The sequence below is a fragment of the Macrotis lagotis genome, chromosome 7 (assembly GCF_037893015.1).
Source record: "Macrotis lagotis isolate mMagLag1 chromosome 7, bilby.v1.9.chrom.fasta, whole genome shotgun sequence".
Taxonomy (NCBI): Eukaryota; Metazoa; Chordata; class Mammalia; order Peramelemorphia; family Peramelidae; genus Macrotis; species Macrotis lagotis.
This window is the reverse complement of record NC_133664.1, coordinates 117,321,256-117,333,669: the sequence shown is the minus strand read 5'-3', so window position 1 is coordinate 117,333,669 and position 12,414 is coordinate 117,321,256. Positions and strand designations below refer to the sequence as shown.

Below are 12,414 nucleotides of genomic sequence, written 5' to 3'. Positions count from 1 at the left end.
ATCATATATACATATATATAACCAAACCTTTGGGAGCTGATGATATCACCAACAAGGGAGTATATAAAAGATTAAAAAGAAAAGGGCCCAGAATACAGGCTTGGGAATACTAAGAGTCAGCAGGCATGTTATGGCTAAAGATTCAGCAACAGAGACTAGAAACAAGTAGTCAAACAAATTGGAGAACCAAGGGAGAGTAGTAACATGAAAACCTAGAGAAGATAGCACACCTCAGAGTAGATGGTCAATAATGACCAAACAAGTCAGAGGAATGAGGACTGAGAAAAAAGCCACTATTTTAGCAATTAAGATATTATTGATAAGTACAGAAAACAAATTTGGGTATTTGAGGAAGCTGAAAGTTAATCTTTAGAGTTTTAGAAGAGGAACTAAAGATACTAAAGTTGGAGGAGAGGGTACTATGGAAGAGGACAGAGAATCCATTTGGAAGGAGCATAAGGGCTGCTTTGCTGCATTAAGTATGTGGATGAGATTCTGCAGTTTAAATCTGTTATGAATCCAGTCATTAAGGTTCTGTGACTTTGAGCTCTCTCCAGCAGCAAAGTAAGTAGGAATAAAGGGGGATGGCGGAGAATTCCAGGGTTGGGTTCAGTAAGGCACCAGTAGTGAGAGGATAAAGGAGAAAGAGATTTAAAAGCAGAGGATAGTGTAGAATTGAACTGATTCACCAAGGCTTTGAGATTGTGAAGTAGAGATTGTGCCAAAGCATGGGATATGGTCTGGGAGGTGACTGGAGAGGCATGAGATCATGGTGGAGTGGGAAGAAAGAGTTTTAGGGAAGGGCTTAGGAGAGATGGAATAAAGGAAGATAATGATTGGACAAAGGAATAAGAAGTTCCAAAGTAATTCTAAAAACCTTGAAATGTTTATAGAAAGATGAACTGAGTCAACATTAACATTTTTCTTTCAATTACCATTTCATTCATGTTAAAAATTACACTCAGCGGACACAAGCACAAACACTTTATATATTGGTACTAATATCAAGTTAGAAAGAATTCATTATTCAAATCAAAGGTCCCAAGTACTGGAGTTTTATATAATTAAGGTAGGGTGAATTTATTAAAGGCTTATCAGAATCTATTTCCCACAATTCAAATACTGTGTGTGTGGGGGACTTCCTATTGACAGTATTTCCACTAAAGACAAAAGAATCCCTAATAGACATGTTGCTAAAGGTAATAAAAGTGCTATGATAAGCAATGGACAGGGGCAGAGCCAAGACGGGGACAAGAATGGAGGGTGTCCTAGGAGCTCTCTCATAGATCTTAGAAACTAAGGACTTTAACTAAATTTTCGAGAGACAGAACCCACAGAGGGACCCAATGAGGCAGAGCTCCTACTCAAGGTAACCTGGAAAAGAGTAGAAAGGCTCTGCTCCCCGGGGCCGGAGGGGCGGCCTGCCAGAGGGGCAGCACACCAGAGCGAAAGAACGTCAGCCTCCCGGAGGCAGCCCCAGGGCGCTGGGAGCCCCGGCTCACAGCAGTGGGGGAGTCTCCTGAGCTGCACCCCGAGGAGTACCGGGCACAAAGTGGGGGAACAACAGGGGACCTCTGCCAGAGCAAGCACATGGAGCCCAGCCCTCAGGTCACACAGCAAGCAGCCTGGCCACTGCATTCCAGATCCAGGAAACACTAGCAGGTGGAGCCGGTAAGCAGGAACCCCCAGGGCATGAGCCCATTCAACTGAGGGAGGGGAGTGAAGGGAGAGAGAGAGAGACTGCCCAGCTCTGTCCTCTGACCCTGGAACAGGACTCTGGGGCTCTGACCACATTCAGATCCTGATTGCAGCCTAGCCCCCCCCCCCCCCACCTTGGCCCCGTGGCAGAGGGGGGCGCATATGGTCATTCACAGACCAGGAGGGAGGACAGAGCCTCACACACTGAGACCCTTGTGGGAGTGTACCAAAAGCTCTGGAAGCACCCCCAAAACAGGCGCAGGCTGGGAAAAAGATAAGCAATGGACAGAAATGGGCATTTCAAAGTCATTCTAAAAAATTCTGATCACATTTTTCTCCCACTCTAGCCAACTATCATCAGAACTGCCAAATATACAAAGCGTGTTAGAAATTTACACTCAGTGGCATTATTATAAGCCTAGCAAAACAGGTTGTAAAAAGACCCACTGTGTAGCTCACACACAATATAGAAGATCAGTGTTCACGAGTTTATCACCTGATTTCCTTTAACTTCAATAGCTGACTATAATCTAAATCTAACTAAATCAGGCAATTATATGATCCATTAAGATAGGTGGTTGACTCTACATTTTATTATTAACTTTGTTAAAGTAACTAAGTTGGAGAAGACATGTACTAGTGAAAATCACTTGACTCCTTTATGAAGGCTAATGAGGGAATATGGCTTATGAAATACATTTAAGGGATTTGAAGGCATCCTTATATCACATATGTAGATTCTACGCTTCTGGAGTGACACTATAGATTGGTGGAATAATTTTAACAGAGAACACGTCTCTATTGAGTCTCTTCCTCTAACTGACATGGAGCAGATAACACTAACACTCAAGGGTTGTCTGAAGAGAAGATACTAATTCTTTTTTCTCAACAAACATTTATTAGGTGCCTACTGCAGGCAGAGCGTTGCATGAATATTCTTAAGTCACATGTCTTCCAAAGTCATTAAAAAAGGGAATAGAGGTCACACAGCCCACAAAATGAAACTTTAGGCTGAAACCCTTTACATGAAAAGTAGAGTGGTCTAACACAGAGTACACTGTACATTGATGACAATCTAAAAAACATTTTCCATCCAGATTTTTGTGATGTCTAAGTTGGCTGAGCCTGCTCACCCACCTGTTTGGCATGATTGACACAATGCTGGTATTGGTTGGCCAGAGCAGAGCAACTGAGCGTTTGCTGAGGGTATTCCCGGTAACAATGAAGTATTTTAGTTTGCAGATCAGCACAGATTGGATGAGTCTCATAGCGCCTGAAAAAGAAAACAGAGACTAATGAATTGGTCATATTTCAGAAGACAAAAATGAAAAAATATATTTTTTAAAAAATGAACTAAAGTGAGAAGGGTGAATGTTTTAAAGGAAAGCTACAATTAATTCTATCTTCAGAGAAAAATGATTATTCAAACTGAACATGTTTCTCCATAAATCAAAGTGGAGACAAGCTAGATAATTTTCACTCTATAAATTCTAACTGATACCACTGATACCACTTAAGACACTGACACTTACTACTTGTCTGATCTAGAGAAAGTCACTTCACCTTTATCTGAAAAATAAAGGGGTTAAATTCAGGGTCCTTTGAGGTATTTCCTAGCTTTAGATCCATGATGCCATGAGTCAGAATTTATACCGGTAATTAAAGTTGGCCACTTACACTTTGGATATCAGAGATTCATATTAACTTCTGTGATCACAGAAAGGGGAAATGGTCAAATCTAAACCAGATATTACAAATTCTCTTTGACAAATATAATTATTTGAATAGTCTTGAGTGTACAAACTACATTACAACACAGAACAGTTTCCCCTCTCTATCAATTTATAATCTATTCTTGGAATATAAGGGAAACATATAAACATTCACACAAAACTGCAAGATACTGAAGTTATACTTCCTTAGGAAACTGATGGAATAAGGATATGGGATTGCCTATTCTCAGCATCTAGCACAGCTGTGTATAGTATAATATACAGAACAATATAGTAGATAGGATGTTTATTGAGTTGAATTGTCTAACAGATACATATGTACATATTACATTTTGCTGTCACATAATATACGCATTCATAGTTTTTTCAAATTAGCTTTTGTTCTATATATAGAAAGTTTTTTTTAAATGTTAGTCTTCTTCAAGAAATCTAAAATTGGTTTCTCCAAACATAATTTCTGAATAGTATTATTTCCAATTTAATGGGTTCAAAAAAAATCCCTAGAGAACACAGAGAGAAAAAAATTTCTCATCAACAAGGAAATCCTCAGGCAATAATTTGTATCCCCAATTACTTTTATCCAGTGAACTAGGCTATTACACATTTTCTTAGAATAGAAAGTGAAATGCAAACCACACTACTGCTCCTTAAGGGAATTCATTCCATGACACTTAAAAGATATTTTATATACATATGTGTGTACACACACACACACACACACACACACACACACACACACTCACACATGATATGTATATAGCTAGAACAGGGGGAAGTTTTCAAAATGTTATGCAACATTACCAATACCCCTGTGATTCAGTTTTGTCAATTATTTAAAAATGAATTTAAATCTTTGAGATTTCAGAGTTCAAATATCTGACTTTTTTCTGGATATGGATTTCTCTAATTCCTTATCAGGAACATCAACATTTAAAAGAAGTCATTTATACTTTAAAGAATTTAAGAACAGAATATGATTATGCTAAAGACTATTTCTCCATTAATATCCCTTAATTATGTGGGATATTTTTCAATTTTTAAGTGCTTTCCTCACAACAGTCCTGTGAGGTAGTAGGCAGTCTAAGTATTACTATCTCCCTTTGAGGCATCTTCCTCCTGCTTCCTTTTTTTTTTTTTAAATAGACAAGACAACTGAAGATACATGAAATGACAAGTAGGAAGGAACTAATGGTCTAATTTTCTACAGAAGTCAGTCAAAAGGGTCAGGAATTCTTAAGAATGAACTTCTAATGACAAAACGAAGAAATTATTCTGATGGAAAAAAAAAAAGGAAAAAGCTACCTAATGAGACCATCATTTTGGCTCCACAGGAAACAAAGAGGCAGCAGGGTTAAGTGACTTGCCCAGGGTTACAAAGCTATGCAATTATTAAGTATCTGAGGCTGAATTTTAACTCAGATCTTCTTGATTCCAGGGCCTGTACTCTATCCACTGTGCCACCTAGCTACCTTAACTCTGAATGTTCTTTAAAGGCATGTATGGAGGATGGAACCAAGGTCAGGTAACTGTAGACATATGAAAGTCTGTAAAGATTAGTATCAAAGCTGGCAGTGAGTTGAACATAAAAGCTTAGTACCACAAAAAGGACTTTCAGAAAGGTATTCTGGAGCAAAAAGGGCCCTGAAGGAGGAAATAAAATTGCTTCTTAGAGAAGGGAAAGTAGTAACAATGGTGGGACATGGTGACAGTGGGAATGCTCAATAACGAAGCTTCTATATTTTGCTCCTCTTTGTCTTCTTAGGACAATGAACTTTGGATTGGGAGGGATGGAACAAAAGAGATGAACAAAACTGAAATGGAAGACAAAAGAAAAAGGAAGTCACAAAAGCTGTTTTTGGCTACCTTCAAAAGATTTTAAGAACAATGTGCTGTAGGGTGAAGTGTAAATGTCCTGATTTTCCAAAAAAAGGAATAAGTCATGTTCTGTGAACTGTGGACAAATGAGACTGACCTTCATTCCTAATAAAATTCTAGAACATATCATGAAAGGATGAGTTTTGAGCATTTGTAAAAAGAAAGCTGAGATAACCCTAATATATTTTAGAATTCAACAAAATTCTCATGCTGTCTTTGCAGACAATAATACAATTGGATGGATTTTGAACAGTTAGAAAGAACAGATAGAAAGATGAGTCAGTAGTTCAATATCAACATCAACTTGAGAGAAGTCTCATGTGTATCTGTTCATAGCCTTTTGCCATTAAACTTTTCAACATTAATTTAGATAAAAGCAGAAGGCATTTTTATCAAAGAGGGTTTATGAAACTATTGCACAAGACAATCAGTCATCAAAGCAACATCAACACACCAGAATGGAAGATTAGAGACGAACTTTATTAGAAGTTTAAAATTTGAGTATAATGTATATACCTGGGGATTTTAATGGACTATAAATAATCTCAGTATCTACAATGACGCAGGACCATTAAAAATACAAATGTGATTTTAGGCTACATTTAGAATTGCATGCTGTCCAGAATTTTTCTAACCACAATCTACATCTTGAATACTATATTCAGTTTTGGGTACCTGAATTCCATGTCTGGCTCCCCAACTCTGATAGGTGAGTCTTTTACCTTCCCTTTCAATGGTCCACACCACCACGCAAAGTCCTTCCAGCCTGCTCACCATGACCACACTCTTAGATTCCCCCTTCCCAGTATTCGTTTATGTTCCTCTGTCATGAGAACATAAGATCCCTGTGGACAATATTTTGCTTTGTTTACATTTGAATCCCTAGCACATAGTAAACACTTAACTCTCTTATTTTTTCTCTCTTTACTCTGCATCCCTCCCCCACCCCCCAAGTTTAAAAGTTGAAGGAACTGGGGATATTTAGTCTGCAAGGGGAGGAAGAAAGGAAGGGAGAAAGGAATTAAAGCAGTCTTCATATATTTAATCAGACTTATTTTGCTTGAGTTCACAGAAAACTGAGTGGAATGTTATTGAGAGGTAAATTTATCAAAGGGGGAAAATCCTATTTATTAGTATTATTCAAAAGTAGAATGGAAAATCTTAAGAAAAGGAAAATTTGGGGCAGTTAGGTGGCACAGTGGATAAAGTACAAGTTCTGGAGTGTGGAGAACCTGAGTTCAGATCTGGCCTCAGACCCTTAATAATTGCCAGGCTGTGTGACCTTGGGCAAGTCACTCAAACCCCATTGCCTTAAACAAATAATTTTTTTTTTTTAAAAAGGTGGGTTTGCCCTCACTACAATTCTTTAAACCAAGAGATTCTTCTGGGTTAGTCTCTCTGTCCTCTGAGATCTCCCGACTTAGTATTAGAACCCAGACTCAAACTTAAGTTTTCTGATCCCAAGTTTAATATCCTCTCCACAATAGCAAATAAATTATGATGAATAACAGTGTAACTGTGTTGCAAATATGTAACTAACTTTCCTAAGAACTCACAAGAAAACCAGGACATTTTTAATCTAGTGATACAATTTGGTAATCTCACTAGTCTATAAAATAAGGGAAAAGATGAGATTAAAAAAGAATTCTGAACAAATAAACTATATATCCTAACTACCACATAGAGAAGACTGTATGGCATAGGTTTTCATATAATTAGCTATCAGAGGGGAGATATATACCATTCACATAATTCATCTTAATTCATTTAACAATAAAAATGGTCTTTGAATAAGTTACTTTAGCCTAGAAGCAAGCATTTACTGAGTTGTGGTATTACAGCACATGTGTTAGTTCTAATTTCAAATGTGTCAAAATACACTTTTCTAATTCACAAATCAATTATGTTTCTCTTATAATTTCCTGTTTGCTGATTACTTATGTTCTGAATATTTACACATGCACTAATCTCTTTGTATGCTTCCATCTAGTATTGATGACTGGAAGTGGGAAAGGGGAGGAAGTCCAAAGGGTAGATACTAACATCAATGTCCCCCAGTGGCTGGAGTACACCCTGGACATTTGCTTGGTTTAGTATGTGAGGGGAAGGTTCTGGTATTGATCTGGGAAGCCTGTTATGCTGCCCTAATGCACTATTTTCACTTTGGGAAAATGTTGAGATTACAGTCCAACATTAGAAGACCATAAAACACCATTCAAGAAAGAGTTTCAAAGAAGTTTCTAATATGCATTATGGTAAATTGTCCATATCATCAGCAATTGATTTTTATTGAATGCTTTCATTCTTGCTGATGGATAAAGTTACGACTTGAGAAAAATAATAACAGAGTGTAAAGACATTTGGGAAGGAAAATTAAATCTTTACTTCAAGGAACACTTTTAAAATGTAGTTTCTTTTTTACATTAAAAAAGACAACATTGGTAAAACATCTAGAAAGATAAATATAAGAAAAAAGATGAAATAAATATTTAGTAAAATTAGGGTCATGCTAATTTTTTAGGTCAGCAGGAAAAAAAACCTTTAGAATATGTAATATTCAATAAAAAGGAATTGTTGCTTGGTGTAACCAATTAAGTTTCTGGCCCTCAATTTCACCATTTGGAAAAATGAAAGAAAGTGGACTAAATCAGGAATTCTGAATGCACGCATGCATGTGCGCATGCATGTGTGTGTGTGTGTGATACCTTTTGGCAATATGATAAAAAGCCTATGGAACTTTTCTGAGAATAATGGTTTTTAAGTACAAAAAAATTAAACTTAGGCTTACAAAGGAATTCAACGATGTGGAAATATAGACATGATATGTTTGTTATATGGAAAGTTTACACAATATACAGTGTTTTCCCCAAAATAAGACTGAGTCTTATACCAATTTCTTGCTTCAAAAGATGCATTAGGGCTTATTTTCAGGGGATGTCTTTCTTTCCCCATGAACAACAATCTACATTTATCATGTAGAAGAAAATCTACACTTATTCAAATACAATCATGTCATCTTCTTCTGAAACACTGTCATAACTCTTCAAAACCCAAATTCCAATCTGAATTTCTTGAGACTCCATTTTCTGTAGAACCCATTTGGTCCAAATCTCTCATGTCCAGCAACAGAGCTCTCCTTAAATGAGTACTTTGTGTCTAAGTGGCCTGCTTTAAGTGCAATGGCAACCCATATGTCAATGATTTTATCCCATGAATCCTTCATTCAAGTCATGACCTCTTGCAGGTTTGGCTTCAAAATTTTCATGCTGATTTCTCTCCATTCTATTTTAAATGTAGTCATTGATTTCCATACATAAATGGTCCCTGAATTTCAGCTTGCTTATTGCAACATCAAGCACCTGGAGACAGGCAGTCATTCCAGCAGGAAACATTATTTGACCTACTCTTCTCTGTGAGGAAGTTCTTGTCCTTAGCACATTGAGTGTTGGTTGAATCTCAGACTAGCAGACTTTTTTTTGGCCAAGTGGCAGCATTAAATCGACCCACTTCCTCATAACTACTTGTGTGTACCAGTGTTTTAGGGTTTCAAGAACTTAAATGCCAGAAAAACAATCAACCTTATCTTTCTTGCCCCTAGTGATGATTAGAGGTGGGGCTTTCTTTCCATCCAGACTCTACCAAGTACATTTGATTACCAAAGGCTCCTGGTTGGGTATTTACAAATACTTAAAATAGATTTAAGTATTAATGTCAATAATATTATTTATATTTAATTATATATTATTATTTTGTAATTCAATACTTCCATTGTGTATCACAGCAGATGATAAGATATACTAAGTGTGTCCATCTGGCTAATGATCTTAACTGGGGCTTATTTTTCAGGAAGGGTTTATCTTATGAGCATCCTGAAAAAAATCATGCCAGGGCTTATTTCGAGGAAATAAGGTAGCATTCTAACAAGACAAAAGAAATCACAAATGTGTGTGTATATATGTATACATGTATACATGCATGTATACAAGTTCATGGAGCTTAGCTCAGGAAACTCTGGACCAGATGATCTCAAAAGTTTTAAATCTTACATCAAATATAAAAATGGCACAATTTTGTCAAAAATATTCAAAACTTTTAGAGATAAAAATCTATTGTACTGAGGTAGGCAAATCTAATCTAAGTGTATTGGGTATGTTTTTATGTGTGTATATTTAAATCTTTATATATCCTCTTCTCTCTTCTGTCTTCTATATATCCTCTTCTCTTCTGTCTTCTTTTAAAAAAAATTTTTAAATAAAAATCTAATCCCAATCCTTACTCCTCTCTAATTACCACTTGACTATAAATGGTACTTGCAGATATTGTTTAACTATACTGGTAAAACTTATTGCTAGAGAATGGTGTCTTCTCTGTGTGATGGTGGAAGAGGCTTCTCAAGGAAACAGCTATGTCCCAAAGAGTGTAACTTTTATAATATATCTATGGTAGCCATGATTGGTGTTAAGAGGTGACTGTCAATAATTATTTAAAGGGAAGATCATATGAGACCATATTTAAGTGTTTCCTTTTAATCTTTGTCATTTTCTTGGTATAAATCAAGCTATGCAAGATTTCCTATAAATGTACCCTGAGGATTTCATACCTTTCATTCTTAGAAAAGTTTTTGGAATGTTTAAACATGGCATTTTGAAGAAACTACGTATTTGTCTTCAATATGGCTAATATAAATGGTAAACAGCAAGAAAAATAGGATGAGTTTGGAAGGAGAAAAATATTCATAAAGCTATTTTTTAACAACTCTCTATTTAGAGCTCTAAAGAACACATTTAATATAAATGAGTTAGCAATCACAATTTCCAAAGAGCACCAAGCCTCAACCCTTGAGAATACAAAAACTATTCTGCTTATATCTGGACCAGTGAAGAGTTCTCAAGACATTACAATGACACACAAAAGAAAGGAAAATGGTCAGGGCAAATGGAGAAATCTGATGTTCTGATCAGGGTCCAACAATATGAAACTCCTGAGGGTAGGGCTTTCTAATACTCCCCCTAATGTTTATGAAAAGCAGGCAACACACATGGAAGGCCATGTACTTATATAGGGTAATCAGATTTTTTTTTCCAAGCCATGGAATTTAATCTTATTTTTTAACTGCTTTCCTAAGGAAATCAAGTATGTAGTCACTTTATATTTCTGTGACATTTTTATTAGATTGCAAGCCCATTGAATAAGGTTGTGTTAAAAAGAACTATGAGGATCTATAGCCAGTATTTTGAAATAAGTGAAAATATATGTATTTATTCTATCTGTTAATATAAGATATACTGAATAGAAATGAGTACACATAACTAGAAATCTACATTCAGTCATCTTCAAATAAGGATATTTCAATACCCTTTTTTTAGAGTAATACGAACAATTTCATTCTAACCAAAGTAAAGTCTGGAAACAAACAACAAATTCAACTCAAGTTATGTATTTTTTAAAATATTCTAATGTGGGTAACAATTTCTAGGAATGAAGCTTCTTCTATGTGGACCAAAATCCAATTTCACAATTATACTTTGGAGGTCATATAGTTTAGAAAGAGGTAAAAGCAGTGACTGCTTTCTTGTTTTCATCTACATTCTTTTGTGGTCTGTAATTTCTTTCTGATAAATGAAAATGAAAGAAGCTTTTCCAATAAAAGCCTACTAAATCACGAAAGCCAAAATTATTTTTTTGTCATTATAATATCAAATTGGAAAGAACCACATTTCAGGGCTTATTGTGGTGACCCTGAATAAAATTCATTCAGCTTCACTGTCAAATGAATCAATCACTTAAGGCTCTTAAACTGTTACCTCCAATGAATTTGACTCTAAAGCAATGGAGTGGAAAAAGCCACCCAAGTGCATATTTAGTAAGAAACTCAGCTGTGACTGAAAGGACAACAGATTATGCATAATTTCATTCCATAAATCACAATCCTTGAAGAGATCACATCAGAAGTAATTGTGGCATGTGGAAAGAGCACTGTATTTAAAGTCTGAGGACTCAGAGATTCCTATCTGGCACCTGTAGTTTACTGGCTCTATGACCTGGGACAGTAACTTTAAAAAAATTATTTATTTAAAGCAATGGAGTTCAGTGACTTGCCCAAGGTAACACAGGTAATTATTAAGTGTCTGAAGCCGGATTTGAATTCAGGTCTTCCTGACTCCAGGGCTGGTGCTCTATCCATTGTGCCATGTAGCTGCCCCAACTGGTAACTTCTTAGATTGTTTACTTCCTTTAAAAAATAGAGGTAAGAATATGTATTCATTCCTAGGTCATCATGGTCAAATGAGATAACAAATAAATGATTTTGTATAAGTATCAATGGCATAAAGATCTATAATAATATGAGCTATTTATGAGTTTTTGAAAGAAAGGAACAATACCTGAGCATGCTTACATGCCACAGGACATGATCAAAAGGATAATCCATGAACAAGAAAATATCTCTAAATCTTCCATTAAAAAATGAAATAAAAGACTTAAAATCAGAATAATAATTGTAAAAATTAGGTATATAGTCAGTGTGGCAATGCACAGATTTATAAATATTTTCAATGGATAATTTGTATAGAGTGGTGCATTAAATAAAAAGTTACATTATCCTTGCCCAGGGTAGCAGGAATCAGTAGTCCACTATGGACTTGACCCAAGGCCTCAAGAGTTCAGTTCTTTCCTTCTATAAAAGTTCTTTCCTTCTACAATCTACCTTTCAAGTCTCTACACTGGCCAAAGAGCTTATGATTCTTTTTGCAGTAGTTTCCAAATTTTAAAAAGCAGCATCACTTTTGGAAAAATTACCCCATTTATATTCTTTCATAAACCAGTTTGTGTAAACAATTTGCATTTGCTTTATTAGAATAGAATAAATAATTAATATTTTAAAAGTTACATTATCCTTGTTCTCATATATTTTAAAATTTTATTAATATTGTTACATTCTCTCTTATACTATAGAAATGAAAGAAACTGTGAAGAGTTTGGGGGAAATGTGGGCAAAGGAGCTGAGGAGGAGGAGAGGAGACACTGAATATACTATTTCTAAAGTAAATCCAATTCATGTTCTTCAAACTTGTTCCCAGAGATGCAAGGCCTGATTCTCTCAGAATGT

General features: G+C 35.8%; 1 protein-coding gene across 1 annotated transcript in view; it reads right to left on the bottom strand.

Moving 5' to 3' along the window:
- Positions 1 to 12,414, bottom strand: part of CHCHD3 (coiled-coil-helix-coiled-coil-helix domain containing 3) — a 352,444-nt gene that overhangs the window by 11,665 nt on the left and 328,365 nt on the right. Inside the window, exon 7 of the mRNA XM_074193666.1 lies at positions 2,836 to 2,971. Within this exon, the coding sequence (XP_074049767.1) occupies positions 2,836 to 2,971 (136 nt within the window). The remainder of the gene's footprint in view (positions 1 to 2,835; positions 2,972 to 12,414) is intronic.